The sequence below is a fragment of the Dreissena polymorpha genome, chromosome 2 (genome assembly GCF_020536995.1).
Source record: "Dreissena polymorpha isolate Duluth1 chromosome 2, UMN_Dpol_1.0, whole genome shotgun sequence".
Taxonomy (NCBI): Eukaryota; Metazoa; Mollusca; class Bivalvia; order Myida; family Dreissenidae; genus Dreissena; species Dreissena polymorpha.
In genome coordinates, this window is record NC_068356.1 from 44,081,629 (window position 1) to 44,100,564 (window position 18,936).

Genomic DNA, 18,936 nt, shown 5'->3' on the forward strand with positions numbered 1-18,936 from the left:
TACACATAGTGACAATCACACAAATATAGAAATAGAATTTTACGATTAATGTCATGGTGTATGATGCCAAACTTGTCCATGTGCTCTAAGGCCATCAAGCCCTGCTTACAGAAGTCCCACACCACATCCTCCGTCCTTGCAATGTTGGGATACTTGGCTCTGTACTTGTTAAGTGACAACCCTGTGGAATAGAAATGATCACCATGTAGGGATACATGGCTCTATACTTGTTAAGTGACCTGCCTGTTGAATAGAAATGATCACCATGTAGGGATACATGGCTCTATACTTGTTAAGTGACCTGCCTGTAGAATAGATATGATCACCATGTAGGGATACATGGCTCTATACTTGTTAAGTGACATCCCTGTGGAATAGATATTAACACAATGTAGGGATACATGGCTCTATACTTGTTAAATGACATCCCTGTGGAATAGATATGATCACCATGTAGGGAAACATGGCTCTATACTTGTTAAGTGACCTGCCTGTGGAATAGATATGATCACCATGTAGGGATACATGGCTCTATACATGTTAAGTGACATCCCTGTGGAATAGATATTAACACCATGTAGGGATACATGGCTCTATACTTGTTAAGTGACATCCCTGTGGAATAGATATTAACACCATGTAGGGATACATGGCTCTATACTTGTTAAGTGACATCCCTGTGGAATAGATATTAACACCATGTAGGGATACATGGCTCTATACTTGTTAAGTGACCTGCCTGTGGAATAGATATGATCACCATGTAGGGATACATGGCTCTATACTTGTTAAGTGACATCCCTGTGGAATAGATATTAACACCATGTAGGGATACATGGCTCTATACTTGTTAAGTGACCTGCCTGTGGAATAGATATGATCACCATGTAGGGATACATGGCTCTATACTTGTTAAGTGACATCCCTGTGGAATAGATATTAACACCATGTAGGGATACATGGCTCTATACTTGCTAAGTGACCTGCCTGTGGAAAAGATATGATCACCATGTAGGGATACATGGCTCTATACTTGTTAAGTGACATCCCTGTGGAATAGATATTAACACCATGTAGGGATACATGGCTCTATACTTGTTAAGTGACATCCCTGTGGAATAGATATTAACACCATGTAGGGATACATGGCTCTTTACTTGTTAAGTGACATCCCTGTGGAATAGATATGATCACCGTGTAGGGATACATGGCTCTATACTTGTTCAGTGACATGCCTATGAAATAGATATCAACACCATGTAGGAATACATAGCTCTATACTAACTTCAGTTCAGTATATGATCAGTGACATGCCTGTGGAACAGCAGTGTTCTGCCGCGAATCTTTACTGTTGGGGACAGGGACCCTTTAGGGTTATAGGGTTAAAAAAGTGGGGACAAAAAGGAAAAATCTGGGGACACAGAAATATATATAATATAAAAATATATTTGTAGCAGAATTTAATTTTCAGAAACTAATTATCTTTTACTTGCACTCTTAAATTTGCTTGTTTTCTTCTTACAGTCAGTCCACAGGACGTAACATTCTAATTCAACCTTGAACATTTTAAAAAGTTTTAAAAACTGTCAAACAATAGTCAACATATTTACAAAGCTTTGAACAGATTTATGGTCATTGAACTCAGTATTGCATGTCAAAGTACTTGTTCGATAATTAGAATTACCGATAGTAAAGGCGTTTTTTGTGTGTTCTTTATGCACAAAGTGCATGTCATTTTGTTGTTGTCAAACAGTGACCAAGACAATTTTCGAAGCCAATTTGCTTGGAACGTATGTTTAGGGGCAGACTTTTTGTCATTGCTAAACGATGTCGGGACTTGGAAAGACTCTGTTGGGGTGTTGTTATTATTATCGCCATATTTTCTAATTTTACTTGCCGGAGGAAAAAAACTAAAATGGATTTTGTTTTCTTCGGCTGGTCACTTTCCGCCATTTTGATTGGTTGTTATAATCTCAACTTACCAATGCAATAAAGTGTTATTAAAGTAAATTTACCATTGGCTGCAAAATGACGTCACGTCCAATGAAATAATTCGTTCTGATTACACATTCACTCGATTACTTTACCGACTTACAAATTGAATCGATTAGTTTTTGTTACTAATTCCTGTGCGCCCGCGGACCCATATACGGAAAACGGGTGGGGACAAATCTTTTATTTTTGCGCCAATGACGCAAGGGCGCATCCACGGCAGAACACTGGAACAGATATAAACACCATGTAGGGATACATGACAATACTTGTATAGTGACATGCCTGTGGAATAGATATCAACACCATGTAAGGATATATGGCTCTGTACTTGAGCAGCAACCTGCTGGTGGAACAGATATAAACACCATGTAGGGATACATGACTCTGTACTTGTTCAGTGCCATGCCTGTGGAATAGATATCAACACCATGAAGGCATACATGCCATAATTTTTTAGGCCCAAAGCGGGACATTCCATAAAAAATTGTCGGGACATTTGACCCAAAAGCGGGACACCTAAAACGATTTATCATTCCACCTTTACTGTAGTCAGTATAGTACTAACAAATACTCTTGATACTTTTATTCAAGACATAAAACATCTGATATGAAGCATGGAATCTAAAACATAACAATAACAGTTTTATAAAATAAGACAATAGCAAACAACGAGGATAATATTCATCTTTTTAGAGTACAAAATCTAGAACATTAAGACAACAATACTCATTGTATTAATTTCAATGACAAACATTAACGCAGGGGAGGCTATCCAGTACACTGAAAGTACGGGTTACAGTAAACTATCTACCGAACAGTTACATCAGTTACACACGGAATGCGCGGCCGTACACATTTCAGAGGTAGGTTTTTGGTGGAAGCAAACCGTCTTTGTGTTCATTTTAACTCTCAACAACGCCTCAACCGTTTTTACACCAACAAAAACAAAAGGACAAAAGAAGTCTATGGATGCTTTACTCGAATTATTTTTCTTTAATGTTAATAATCATATTTTGTTTTCTTCTTATAAATCATATTTTGTTTTCTTCTTATATACACAGATTAAACTGAATTGTGAATTGTCAGGCGCTGTATTGGGGTAGTGTCAAACTGTCATGAATTACAACACGTTGTTTTTATTACAATAACACAAGACAAGATGGGTACCACTTTTACTGTTTGTTGCGATGTTTTTTTTAACATGTATCCATGCGCAGTTTGTTACTTGTCAATTGTCGCGGCTTAATTGGAGAAAGGTCAAACTGTTATGCAAAGCACCTCGTGGTTTTTAGCTTAATTGGAGTAGGGTCAAACTGTCATGCATAGCACCTCGTTGTTTTTATTACAATTACACCCAATTACACTAGACAGGATGGGTATCACTTATTGGACTGTTTGTTGCGATTTTGGTATATTGCACATTCGGATTATCCCGCTATTTATGAACTAAACATTGAATGTAAAAGACTCATTAATGACGTAGAGTTAATTTTACAAAACAATTGTTTTGTAAACCGTTTCAAACAAATACAAAAATAAACACATTTTCAACATTTATTTCATTTTAATACAACTATCGATAGCAAGAAGCGACCACTATCTTGAAGACCACCATGGTGTGAATGCCTGATGAAATCAATAATTAGCCGATAAATCGCTGATAAGGTGTCATAAACAACACTGGTACACACGATAAGTAGAATCGGATTGTTAATTGGGGGCAATAAAGGGATTAGCGGGGGTAAGTGTTAGCGAAACAGAGCTTGAATAGCGAATTTTATTGGGAACCTATAGACCTTACATCGTTTTTTACAAATGTCGGGACAAATCGTCTCATATCGGGACGGCGGGACAAAGGGCCCAAAAGCGGGACTGTCCCGCCGAGATCGGGACGTATGGCATGTATGTGTAAGGATACATGGCTGTATACTTGTTCAGTGACCTGACGGTGGAATAGATATTAACACCACGTTAAGTAATACATGGCTCTGTAATTGAGCAGTGACATGCCGGTGGAATGGATATCGACACCATGTAAGGATACATGGCTCTGTACTAATATGTGAGTGACATCCCTGCGGAATAGATAATAAGATCTCAACACCATATAGGAATACATGGCTCTGTACTTAAGCAATAACATGTCTGTGGAATAGATAATCAACATCACATTGGGATACTGGGCTCTATACTTGTGCACTGACATGAGTGGTAAACAGAAATCCAAATTATATAAAAAATACAAGTGTGAAAAATCTGATGGTGAATGCATAGATTAATACAGTAATATAGTTGAGTTGTTACACATATTCAGAACCATGCCTTTTCTCTTTGTAGGACAGACAATATACTTTCAAGGGCAAAACATCTTAATTGTATCATTCGCTACATAAATAAAAAGCCTGTTATTTATGATAAATCTTGCTAAACAAATAACAAAATAACTACTTTTTTTCTAAAAACCTATCAAATTTACCAAATGAAAAGATTTGGGCATAAGTCAAATTAGCTAAACTTTAAAAGAAAATTTACTGCATGTTAGATTATTCCATTTTTGCATGCTGCTAAGAAACCTCTTGGATTACCTGCATGTTCAATGAACAGCTCCATATATTCTCTGTCTGGGCCCAGATGATGTATCAGTCCGTACAGCCGCATGATGTTTACTTGGTTCAACATGCTTGGTACCAACACTTCATTCTTAGCAAAGGAATCTTTGGACACCTGTAACAAGAGATGTCTACGAGATCCCTCGTGGTTGAAAGAAGGCAAAGACCTTAGAGCTGCCCTGGTATATTTTTATGATGCATTCTCAGATTCCCAGTTTTATATTTGTTGAATTTCATGCTGAACATCATCAATACTAACAAGGGGAGTGATTGAAGACAAATGATTCTGGGTATGGAGGGACATTTAACGAGACAAAATAGATGCACATTAAAGCAAAATAATCCAACAACAGAAAGAAAAACACCACTTTAGATAAAGGTGTACACTCTAAAAACTCAACAATCTTTACACTGGAAACCACCAAAAACCAAACAATTCTATATTGATATGCATGCCTAGTGAAATGAATTACCAAAGTCCTCATGACATTACAGAAATTTCAACAGAAACAACAAGAGTGCCAAACTGTCACAAGATACGCCCGTTCAAAGGTTTTGGACGCCATGCTCAATGCTTGAAATGCACTAAGTGACCTCGAGACCTAGTTATTGACCTGGCATGACCGATATTTGAACTTGACCTATATATCATTTAGATGTAACATCTGACTAAATTTGGTGAAGATCAGATAAAAACTACTTCAATTAGAGAGCAGACACCATGCTAAATGCTTGAAATGCACTATGTGACCTCGTGACCTCGTTTTTGACCCTGCATGACCCATATTCGAACTTGACCTACATATCATCTAGACACAACTTCTGACCAAATTAGGTGAAGATCAGATGAAAACTACTTCAATTAGAGAGCGGACACCATGCTAAATGCTTGAAATGCACTTAGAAACCTCGTGACCTAGTTTTTGACCCGGCATGAACCATATTTAAACTTGACCTACATATCATCTAGACACAACTTCTGACCAAATTTGGTGAAGATCGGGTGAAAACTACTTCAATTAGAGAGCGGACACCATGCTTAATCCTTGAAATGCACTAAGTGACCCCGTGACCTAGTTTTTTACCCGGCATGACCCATATTCGAATTTGACCTAGATATTGTCTAAACACAACTTCTGACCAAGTTTGGTGAAGATTGGATGAAAACTATTTGAACTAGAGAGCGGACACTGCTGTGGACGCCGCCCGTTAAAAAAGTATAAAAATATTGCATAAAAATATTGCATGTGTTAATCGGTTGCATGTCTCCAATCAGACCTGACTGATATATAATCTATATACTACCTCTGACCAAGTTTGGTGAATTCAACTTGAACTAGAGCTTTGTCACTGAATGTGACTTATACCCCCATACCACTTTGACGCAGGATAAAAAGTTGTTTAAAAGTTTCGGATGAATACAATTTGAATTAGAGTCCGGACAAAGTGGCGCCGTTGAAAATGCACTAATTGACCCTATGACCTAGTTCTTGACCCGACATGACCCATATTCGAACTTGACCTAGATATCAACTAGATGCAACTACTGACCAAGTTTGGTAAAGATCGGATGAATACAATTTGAATAAGAGTCCGGACAAAGTGGCGCTGTTGAAAATGGACTAATTGACCCTATGACCTAGTTTTTTACCTGGCATGACCCATATTCGAACTTGGCCTAGATATCAACTAGATGCAACTACTGACCAAGTTTGGTGAAGATAAGATTTATACAATTTGAATTAGAGTCCGGACAAAGTAAAATGCACTAATTGACCCTTTGACCTAGTTTTTGACCCAGCATGACCCATATTCGGACTTGACCTAGATATCAACTAGATGCAACTACTGACCAAGTTTGGTGAAGATCGGATGAATACAATTTGAATTAGAGTCCGGACAAAGTGGCGCCGTTGAAAATGCACTAATTGACCCTATGACCTAGTTTTTGACCCGGCATGACCCATATTCGAACTTGGCCTATATATCAACTAGATGCAACTGCTGACCAAGTTTGGTGAAGATCGGATGAATACAATTTGAAATAGAGTCCGGACAAAGTGGCCCCTTTGAAAATGCACTTATTGACCCTATGACCTAGTTTTTGACCCGGCATGACCCATATTCGAACTTGGCCTAGATATCAACTAGATGCAACTGCTGACCAAGTTTGGTGAAGATCGGATGAATACAATTTGAATTAGAGTCCGGACAAAGTGATGCCTTCCGCCCGCCGCCCGCCGCCCGCCCGCCCGCCAAGGGGTTTCACATAATACGTCCCGTATTTTATACGGGCGTATAAAAAATTGATGCGCTTCTTAATAGAACTTTTGGGGGTTATCTGTATAGTGTAATTGAGAACAAGATCTGTGTCCATAGAGCACAGGTGCTTCCTCATTCCACTTGTGTCTCAAAACGCCACATAAAGTCATGAAGGCAGACTCACACACCAAAAATAAGGTAAGTATCTGAAAGCATTTCTGAACAAGAGGCCCATAAGGGCCTGCCTCGCTCTACTGGCTGGAATCAATAGGGCTCAAGCCCTCGATAGTATGAACAATCTGAGTAAGTTTTAAACAAAAAGACCCAAAATGGGAAAGTCATCGCATAAACAAGAAGAAACGTAAAATTTAAACTTCAAATGGCTCCTTTTCAACAATAAGTTGGACAAATTTTCTTCACTCTCAATGGGGTTCTGGCCCTTGATGATATAAAACATCCGTTGAAGTTTCAAAAGGATAGAACTTTATATGTAAACAAACCAGAAATGTGTTTGTCGGAAACACTATGTCCCCTTCTGCGCCGCTTTGATTATTTTTTTTACCTTTGACCTTGAAGGATGACCTTGCCCTTGACCTTTCACCACTCAAAATGTGCAGCTCCATGAGATACACATGCATGCCAAATATGAAGTTATGAGATATACATGCATGCCAAATATGAAGTTGCTATCTTCAATATTGCAAAAGTTATGGCAAAATGTTAAAGATATTCATTTTTTGACCTTTGACCTTGAAGGATGACCTTGACCTTTCACCACTCAAAATGTGCAGCTCCATGAGATACACATGCATGCCAAATATGAAGTTGCTATCTTCAATATTGCAAAAGTTATGGCAAAATGATTTTCTTTTTTTTTCTCAAATTCAAGGATAGATAATCCTGGACTTATAACTCTGATGTTGCTCATTTTTTATAGGGTTTGACTCATCATTCAGATAAAGACACAGTTGGGAAATGATTGGATGAAATCTGTGGACTTTATTGCGTAAACAAGCCTTATTTAACAATTTTCTCAACTTCAAGGGGAGATAATTCTGGACTTTTAACTCTGATGTAACCCATTTTCAATAGGTTCGAGTCCTCATTAATATAAAGACACTGAACAAGTTTGAAAAGAATCGGATGAAAAATGTGGACTTTATCGGATAAACAAGAAAAAGTCTAACACACACACCCACAGACAGACAGACGGACACCATGCCATCCCATAAGCTCTTCTGGCCTATGGCCAGTAGAGCTAAAAATCAGGAAAAGTGTTATTTAAAGAAAAATTGAAGTCCAGGGCCAGTGACTTTGTCAAAAATCAATGGACTGGAAAAAAAACGCAAAATTAATTTATCTGTATCTCATGTAGTAAGACTCACACATAAACATAAGGGCAGTATCTTAAAGTGTTTCAGAAATAATCCATGGCCCGTAATTGCGTCAAAAATCACTGGACTAGAACAAAATTTGAACTTGATTTGTTAGTTTGTAGATATTTTAACACACCAAAAATCGGGTAAATATCTACAAGCCTCAAGGAAAAAAGTCTGGAAAGCTGTCATTTTCGAGTTTAAGGCCCATAACTTTGCCAATAATCAATCGACTGGAATTAAACTTCAACTTGATCTTTATGTCATGCAGGTAGACTCAAACAAGGGCTGTTTGTAAAACACGCATGCCCCCTAAATGGGCTGCCAGTTGTAGAAGCAGCCATTGTGTGAATACGTTAGATTATGATTGGCAATTTAAAGAAGAATTGCTCGTGTGACTCATGCAGTTGCTGATGAAATTCTGTTGTTTATTTGTCATTAACTCCAACCAGATATTATTGAAAAATTAAATAAAGACAAGTCAAAAGTGTACATATGTTTATCAATTATGTATAATGGAAGCATCTGGAAACCATTTTACTGCTTCGAGTCACTGTGACCTTGAACTTTGACCTAGTTACCTGAAAATCAATAGGGTCATCTGCCGGTCATGACCAATGTCCCTATGAACTTTCCTGATACCAGGCCTAAGCGTTCTTGAATTATCATCGGGAAACCATTTTACTGCTTCAGGTAACTGTGACCTTGATTTTTGACCTAGAGTCGTGAAAATCAATAGGGGTCATCTGTCGGTCATGACCAATGTCCCTATGAACTTTCCTGATCCTAACCCTAAGCATACCAGGCCTAAGCATTTGTGAATTATCATCCAGAAACTATTTTACTGTTTCAAGTCACTGTGGCCTTGACCTTTGACCTAGAGTACTGAAAATCAATAGGGGTCATCTGCCGGTCATGACCAATGTCCCTATGAACTTTCCTGATCCCAGGCTGAAGTGTTCTTGAGTTATCATCCGGAAACCATTTTACTGCTTCAAGTCACTGTGACCTTGAACTTCGACCTAGTGACCTGAAAATCAATAGGGGTCATCTGCCGGTCATGACCAATGTCCCTATGAACTTTCCTGATACCTGGCCTAAGCGTTCTTGAGTAATCATCTGGAAACCATTTTAATGCTTCAGGTCACTGTGACCTTGAACTTTGACCTAGTCATGAAAATCAATAGGGGTCATCTGTCGCTCATGACCAATGTCCCCATGAACTTTCCTGATCCTAACCCTAAGCATTTGTAAGTTATCATCTGGAAACCATTATACTGTTTCAAGTCACTGTGACCTTGACCTTTGAACTAGAGTACTGAAAATCAATAGCGGTTATCTGTCAGTCATGACCAATGTCCCTATGAACTTTCCTGATCCCAGGTTTAAGCTTTCTTGAGTTATCATCCAAAAACCATGTTGCTGTTGCGAGTCAATGTGACCTTGACATTTGACCTAGTGACCTGAAAATCAATAGGGGTCATCTGCCAGTCATGATCAATGTACCTTTGAACTTTCCTGATCTTAGGCCATAGCGTTCTTAAGTTATAATCCGGTAACCATTTGGTGGACGGACCAACCGACGGACCGACTGACATGTGCAAAACAATATAACTCCTGTTCTTCGAAGGGGCTATAAATTACAGGTAAATATCTCAAAGCATAAAGAAAAAAACTTTGGACAGCAAATGCTATTTGTCATCCTCCCTGGGGCATAAAAAAAAAGACCAAATTTAAACTTTTGTCAATAAGGAAGACTCTAAAAATTAGTGTCTGGATAAAAAGCTGGCTGAAGCTATTGCTTTTCCACATGCAACTTTTGAAGTACTAGAAATAGTAAAATTTCACATGTCTGTTGTTCATATTGCTGCAGTTTTTAATGATCGTTACACACATACACAACCAGCGCACTAAATACGATGAGATATGCATAACAATTTGCTTAACTTTCAGTACCTTGACTTCAGAAATGTTCATTTTAATATCAGAATTCTTTGAACATTTAAGCTGCAATAACATTCTGGCTATGAAGTGATTACATGCAGCTTATAATGCTTATCAATGTAACAAAAGTTTGTTTTTGAATACCTTTTTAATATCAAACAGCTTTCTGCTCCTTAAGTCTTTGGCCTGATTCACCATGCCAAACGATCCTTGCCCCAAAGACTTCTCCTCGATATAGTGGGCATCCTTCTCATACTGGTCACCGTCAGGGGTTAAATCCTGAAAGTATGAGACACAATTGATGTAAAGAAATATTGGCTTTGGAAAAATTGTGTTATTTAGACTATATACAAGGTAATTATACATTTTAAACATTAAATATTTTAAGGTTCAACTCAAAGAGCAGGATAGGGTGTCAAACTGATTGTTTCCATTACAAAAAAAACTTTTCCTTTGACGATTGTGAATTATAGAATTTTCATTTGGGAAAAAATCACACAAGGCAGTGAAATTTATGCTTGACTCTAAGAAAGGATCATGGTTAGAATAGCATTTATTGTTTAATACAATTCTGTAATTTTAATACTTAGTAAATATACATATACTGTGCATAGGAATCAATGGAAACTTTTTGACCTGTGCAGGAAATTTTGCTCAAAACCAATCTTTGCTTTTATTAGTAGAGTATTGTTTCTATGTTAGTGTAATATTTTGTTTAGTCATAGCAGGTTATTAACATTGTGCCTTGCAATGTAATTGGAAATATACAGATTAAGTGGAGTCTGTAAGTTGAGGACCAAAGTATAACAAGTCAGTATCAATACATTTGAGAATAGAATTAGAAATATAGTCCAGGTTATATTATCGGACTGCATAAAGCAAATATCACTTACTTTCTAGATTTGATTATAGGGCAACATGTTGATAATTTGCACAACCAAATGGCAATTATATAATTAACTGCCATACTACTTTCAATTTCCATGTATTCATAATGTACATCTATTTGAAGTACAACAAACCAATGTGTTTCCCAATGTTCAAATACAAACAGTATACACACTCCATATCAGTAGTGACTCACATGACCTGACATTTATATATTTATTTGTCTGAACTTATTTATCCCAAAGCCCAATCTAGATAGTTCTGTTAAAAACCTTAACATTTGTGTGGCCTTATTTTAAATGTTTGTGTAATATATGAAATTAATTTAAGAAAAGTCCATTTAAAATGGTGAATATTTTATTTAACACTAGAGCTTACAGGGGTGTATAATAACATTGGCAACTGTATTTTAGCCTCAAGCGAATAGAATCTCCAAAATACTCGACCGACCGGGCAACCGCATACATGTAACTAGATCAGCCAGTGCTTTGATTAGGTAACAGGTGCTAATCTGATTGTCATGTTAATAGACTGTGCAGTCGTTTAATAATGATAGAAATGCTGCGCTTTATGCTGGAACTGTAACCAGTCTGCAGTGCGCGTGGGGTAATGTTAATCGGGACATCGTTTAAATTCCCACATTATGTCTTCGTCGAAACAAATCAACATTCGTAACTTTTTAGGAGCAAATAAATGTAAGGATAATAATGATGGTGATACACCAAAATCTGACCAAATAAACAAACGAAAGCTAGAACAAATGAATTACGAGCAGTCAAAAAGAAAACATCAGGTACACGTTTCAAACTGGATAGTTATATTGAAAATAAAAGTGACAATTTTGACTTCCTAAATTTAATAGTTGGTCAATGTGTTGGATAATATGTAAGACTGGTATATTTATTAGGCACATTACTGAAAGACTGACAAATGCCTTAATGTGTTTTTAATTCAAACCCTATTTGCTAGATTGTAAATCCATGCATGAATGATTATAGGACAATGGGTAAATAAAAGGTGAACAAGATGTGTTTGTGAAACACAATGTCCCCCTATATGACGTTTGACCTTGAAGGATGACCTTGACCTTGTGAAGGATAACCTTGACCTTTCACCACTCAAAATGTGCAGCTCCATGAGATACACATGCATGCCAAATATCAAGTTGCTATCTTCAATATTGCAAAAGTATTCATAAAATAAGCGATTTGGACCACATATATTTGACCTCTGACCTTGAAGGATGACCTTGACCATGACATTTCACCACTCAAAATGTGCAGCTCCATGAGATGCACATGCATGCCAAATATCAAGTTGCTATCTTCAATATTGCAAAAGTATTTATAAAACAAGGGCTGTTTGTAAAACATGCATGCCCACCTATATGGGCTATAAGTTGTAGTAGCAGCCATTGTGTGAATACGTTTTTTGTCACTGTGAACAACGGCGGCGGCGGTGGTGGTGGTGGTGGTGGTGGTGGATACAATGCATTACAAAAATGCAGTTAGCCTTACATTTGGTAAAATTTTAATATATTACAAGTGAGGCAAATGCTGTAACAAAAAGAACATGCATAAACGGTAGTTGTTTCCATTGTTTGAACCATGCTAAATCCTTAAAATGCCTATTTCCAGTAACTGTGACCTTCACCTTTGACCTAGTGACCTCAAAATCAATAGGGGTCATCTGCGAGTCATGATCAATGTACCTATGAAGTTTCATGACCCTAGGCCCAAGCGTTCTTGAGTTATCATCTGACAACCACCTGGTGGACGGACCGACCAACATACCGACAGACAGACCGACATGAGCAAAGCAATATACCCCCTCTTCTTTGAAGGGGGGCACAATAAGCGATTTGGGTCACATATATTTGACTTCTGACCTTGAAGGATGACCTTGACCTTTCGCCACTCAAAATGTGCAGCTCCATGAGATACACATGCATGCCAAATATGAAGTTGCTATCTTCAATATAGCAAAAGTTATTGCAAAATGTTAAAGTTGGCGCAAACAGACCAACAGACAGGGCAAAAACAAAATGTCCCCCACTACTATAGTGGTGGGGGACATAAAAACTTGGTTATTTTTGGTCATATTGTAAATATTTACACAAGTCAACACATGTTTAATATTTACAGACATAATTACAATAGCTTGTCAAGTAAACAATTGTATTGTTTTTAACACAAATATTAATTAATTTATACATATTTGCTGTGAAAAATGCGACCACAAAATCTGTAGGGGCAGCCTGCTTTTACAAGCTGGTGGCCCTGCAGGGGGGTTGCTTTTAGCAAAATTTTACACCCCTGGCTTATAAGTATTCCTCAACTCTGTTTTTGAACACAGAAGTTCTACTATATGCACAGGACCAACACAGGAGCATTGTCAGATTTTTTTTAAATATTGATTTTTTTTTTTAAATTGCTATCATGTACTTAAGATATTTCTGTGTCTTGCTCATATTAAATATCTCATATTTTATCATATCATCTTCTAACAATTATTTTAGAATTTTATTGTCTGCATTTACACAAGTGTGCTTACATAAAATTAACATAATCTAGAAACGAAAAATGTCAACTAAACATCAGCACAAAATACAAGTTTGACATCACAAAATTATGCTTGGATACGTCCCCAAAATTGCGAGACCACCTCTAAACTTAACAAGAGCACCGCATAATGGGTGCCACGTTCATGCCACGTTTGACTGCGAAAGCTTGTCAGATTATTATTTTTTTAGGTCACAGTGACCTTGACCTTTGACCTAGTTACCCAAAATGGGTGTGGAGTGTAGAACTCATCAAGGTGCATCTACATATGAAGTTTCAAAGTTGTAGGTGGAAGCACTTTGATTTTAGAGCCAAAGTAAAGGTTTTAGCACGACGCCGGCTGACGGTGGACGACAAGCAGGCTATGACAATACCTCGGGTTTTCTCCGAAAACAGCCTCGCTAAAAATATTAAAATGAACTTAAACAGGGTCAGTTCAGCAAGTCCAAGATTGTAGACATGATCCGTTGCTAGTTTTACCTTTTCACAGATTACGCCTGTAGTCTTCAATAGCTTACTGTAGCACTGAACAAGGTCCCGCAATGCTTCTGGGGTACCCAATACGACTTTTCTGAATATAATATTCTCATCAATTAAGAACATGTAATCTTATGTTTAAAATTGATGTTATTTTGTTGTAGTTGTATAATTAAACAAGCACTTTCGTGTTATTTTTAGCAGTTGTTTGAGTTAAACAACACAAAGTCATTTTGATTAAGGAAAAAATGAGTTTGCATTATCAACTTTCGCAATTTTTTTAATTATATTTGGTACACTTAAAGTTCGATTAACGACCTGTTTGACATATGTCAAGTTAATAAACATATTGACAAATTGTCTTGCCAAAAAATAACAGGCACCTCAAATATGGCTGAAACATACCCTTCTTCAAAGGTTGGCTTCAGTTTGTTGGGTTCCTGTGTGTGAATTTCATTGGAACATTCTGGACTGGCCCTTTCCTTCTGGAAGCTGTCCAAACTTGCAGGCACAGGTGTGATTTTCTTAAGAGTTGTGTCGCCCTCACAACTGGCATCATCACACACTTTGAGTGAAGGTCCATCATGAAATGTTTTCCCAACAGACGGAAAACAAGGAAACAAGGGTGTCTGGTCCTTCAGGTCCACAAACTTCAGGTCAACAAACCCGTCAGTAGAGTCAGTAGAGTCCAGTGTACCGCCGTAGTTGAAATGTAACTCGTCAAACCGTGGAACCAGATCTGGTTGGACAGGCAACTCCGGAGGCAAAACTGTCACTGAAATTATGACAGAAAACGGTTTTCATAAGGTTTATAACTTCATCAGATATAAAACCTGAATCAGTGATTGCATATATATTATTAGTTTCTATTTGTTTTATTTTATTTTAATTTCTGGTATTACAGAGCTGCTTTTTAAAAGTAAATTCAAGGGGCACAACTCTGCCTTAGTCACAATTTACATTGCTGTCTTCTCTGACTTCATTATATTAGCAGAGACTGAGAGTTGTTGAAGCATTTAGATTGAAGTGTTAAATATATACAAACATACCTGTCAAAGGAATCGTTTCGATTTTGGTTTCAATTTTTGAAGAAGGGGGATCATTCCCTGTGTGTGTGAACTGATCTGCCATGTTGTCAGAGATTGCCTGAAATAAAAGAACACTTGTATCGTAATGCACTCTATATGATACAGTCAAGTAGCCTATCAGTATAGTTTTGCTGGTGAAAAAAATATACTTTTTTGAGACTTTTATTTCACCAGTTTAATAAAATAATATCCTCCAGTGACCTAATTCCTGTGACATAAGAAAACAAATAACAGAATCTCTGAACCAATGCTGACAATTCAACAACAAACAATTTACCTAAAGAATTATTTAAATCACACTGTTAAGCCATGCAAGAGAATCATGCTAGTGCCATGCATACTGTCAGCGATTTTCCTTGTCCAATTGGGAAAAGTACCCGTACCGGTCCAATTGGGAAAAATCGAGTCGTGAAAACCTCAAAATTGGGAAAAATCGAGTCGTGAAAACCTCAAATTGGGAAATTGGTGTATTTGATTTTTTGCTCCCAAATACTTTAAAATTGATAACCAAGTGTTTTCAAGCTGTCAATTTTATATAAACCTAGGTTCAAGCTATAGAGCTGCAAAGGGAAACTAACTAAATGTTGCTTTAAAAAAAAAAAAAAAAAAAAAAAAAAAAAATTTTTTTTTTTTTAACTTTAATTGGGAATTTAAGGACAGCAATTGGGAAATTTGTATTTTTTTCGTCATTGGGAAAGTGCCGTTTACCGGTACTTTATAAAGAAGGAGGAAAATCGCTGACTGTAATAGCGTAAATTTATTCCAGTGATAACACACCAAATGGAAAGTACTCCAATACAATGGACAATAAAACTGGTATGTTTATGCTAGCAAGGTCTTTGAATAATACAATTAAATATCTTTAAAATTGATTTAAATTCATCTTTATTGTTAAACTTATGGCTTTAATATGCATCTCATTTATTCAGTAAATCTCCCAGTTCGCCTTATGTTCATTAAAAGGTATTTTTTAACAAGAGCTGTCACCATAGGATGACATATGCCTCCGAAAAACGCTTTTTCGAAACCTAAACCAGAGGGGGTAATCACGTGACAAACAAGATGGCCACGTCCATGCCGAGGCAAGTATTTTTCGTTGTTTTATACCCTTTATTACTTGTATTATTATTTTTATTCCGATCACTTTCCAGCCATATTAGGAAGAAAGTTACTGGCTTTTATTTCATAGTAATATTTGCTCTATATCTCGACTTTACTCGATGCGAAATTTCTTAGCGAGATGACCTAATTCGGGCTCCACTAAGAAAATTTGCGGGGAGTAAAGTCGAGATTGAAAGCAAATTTAAATACGAAATAAACTCAAACCACATTTTTACTGATATGGCTGGAAAGTGAGAGCCATTTAAAATATAAACAGAAGTAATAAAGGGTATAAAACTGTGAAAAATAATTGTATTGGTATGGACGTCAACATCTTGACTATCACGTGATCACCCCCTCTGTAAACGCAGATTTCGAAACCTAAATGCAGACCCTAAGTTCAAGGTCAAGGGGGCCAACATTTGTGTGCGTATGGAAAGGCCTTGTCCATATACACATACATATCAAATATGAAGGTTACATTTGAAGCGATATTTTTCTAAACCTTAACACAAAGTATGACGGACAGACAGACAGACGGACGGACAGAAATGCGTTCACTATATGCCCACCTTAAGGGGCATAATAAAATAAGTAATGTGTCATTGACAATTCGCTGTTAGAAAACAAGTTTTACATGAAAAAATCTACTTGTATAAATGCCAAAAGTTTGTTATAAAAGTTGCAATTAACTATTTGTTTTGCCAAAATAGACATTCTTCAGAGGGGATCTAGACTGATCACTCTAGGCAGGTGACTGCTCTTTTCATGTGGTCACTAAGGTTGATTCTCGTTCTTCATATAAACACGTACACAAATATGTTAAAATTTATCCAACTCTTCCAAACTGACAACGCAAAAACAATTCAAAATCTTGCAACATTTATTTTTAAAGCAGCTAAATTGAAAACAGAATTGTATTATCAATAGTTTCTCTCCATATACTACAGTCTATTTGTAGTCATAGCAATAAATGCTTTATGTATACACATACTTAGAACATTCAATTTTATTTGAATAGAATCTACAATATGCATACTACATACCTACTTTAAATTAGTTTGTAACGGTAAAGACTGTTATTAATATATATACCTGTTTAAAATAGCTGTTTATTTTCAATATGCATGTCTTTAGAGTTGCAAATTCTTTTTATTGTTAATTCTAAATTTATATTGCTAAACATTATATATGTATATGCCTTTATGTCATTGACCACTTTTGACTACATTTTGTGTTATATGTATGTGTACTCATGGGCTTCAAGCCTAATGTATTCTGAAACAAGAGTTCCGCGGTCGGAGATGACCGCATTGAAGCCGGATTTTTGATTTAAATGACAGGAAAGTACCTTTCGTGTTTTTGTCAATGCAATACTTAAATTACTGAAATATTGTTCAAAGGTCAAAATGAAATGTAAGTACTTTTCAAGGCATGAGCAAACCTTGTGTTATGTTTTGAATGCATGCATATACATGAACAACAATAACATTTAAGGTCACAAATATGAACTTGAATTGACAATTAGGAAAGTTTGATCTCAATTTTTTTATTAGCAAATTAGTAACATATTGTTTGAAGTTTCCATCAATTTCATTATCAAATGTAAGAAAATAAACTTAGATGAAATAATACTATTTATTGTTTTGCTTTCACATACCTACACAGAAATCCAGACAGCCTTATGATCACTCCAAAACTGTGAACCTCAATTGAATGTCCTTGAAATTACCAGTGGTAAGCATACCAAAGTTAAATCATGAAAAAAATATTCACATTTAAGGTCACTGTCAATTGAAAGACTTTAAAATGACCAGTTGTTCTCTTGACCAGTGGTCATCTGTTAGTCATGGCAAAGTCCATGTCCAAGCATACGAAAGTTAAAACAACTTTTAATTTTTAACATTCAAGGTCACAGTGACCTTGACCTTCAATGACCTTAAAATGACCAATTGTCATCTACTAGTGCTGGCCAACCTTCATGTCCAGTTTGAAGACTGTAAGTCCAAGCATAAGAAAGTTATACCATGAAATAAGAATTTTAACATTTTTACATTCAAGGTCACGGTGACCTTGACCTTAAAATGACCAGTGGTCATCTACTAGTTCTGGCCAACCTTCATATCAAGTTTGAAGACTCTAGGTCTAAGCATACCAAAGTATTAACAACTTTAACATATTTACATCCAAGGTCACAGTGACCTCGACCTTCAAATGAATGACCTTGAAATGACCAGTCGTCATCTAAGTGTGCTTGCAAACCTTTACGTCAAGTTTGAGATTCTAGGTCCAAGCATACCAAAGTTACAACAATTTTAACATTTTAACATTTAAGTTCACAGTGACCTTGACCTTCAAATGAATGACATTGAAATGAATGACCTTGAAATGACCAGTGGTCATCTAAGTGTGCTTGCAAACCTTTACGTCAAGTTTGAGATTCTAGGTCCAAGCATACCAAAGTTATAACAATTTTAACATTTTAACATTGAAGGTCACAGTGACCTTGACCTTCAAATGAATGACATTGAAATGAGCAGTGGTGATCTTCTAGTACTGGCCAACCTTTATGTCAAGTTTGAAGACTCTAGGTACAAGCATACCAAAGTTATAACATGGAATAAGAACTTTAACA

General features: G+C 36.6%; 1 protein-coding gene across 3 annotated transcripts in view; it reads right to left on the reverse strand.

Annotated features, from left to right (window-relative positions):
* Nucleotides 1-18,936, reverse strand: part of LOC127866837 (uncharacterized) — a 219,225-nt gene that overhangs the window by 164,454 nt on the left and 35,835 nt on the right. The window contains exons 3-8 of one of the 3 annotated variants that reach the window (XM_052407666.1): nucleotides 15,162-15,258; nucleotides 14,518-14,887; nucleotides 14,116-14,206; nucleotides 10,331-10,465; nucleotides 4,581-4,719; nucleotides 44-181 (exon numbers count right to left, since the gene is read on the reverse strand). The exons of the other annotated variants lie outside the window; for them this stretch is intronic. Coding sequence (XP_052263626.1) covers nucleotides 44-181; nucleotides 4,581-4,719; nucleotides 10,331-10,465; nucleotides 14,116-14,206; nucleotides 14,518-14,887; nucleotides 15,162-15,243 — 955 coding nt within the window. The 5' untranslated portion in view covers nucleotides 15,244-15,258. The remainder of the gene's footprint in view (nucleotides 1-43; nucleotides 182-4,580; nucleotides 4,720-10,330; nucleotides 10,466-14,115; nucleotides 14,207-14,517; nucleotides 14,888-15,161; nucleotides 15,259-18,936) is intronic. 3 annotated transcript variants of the gene reach the window in all.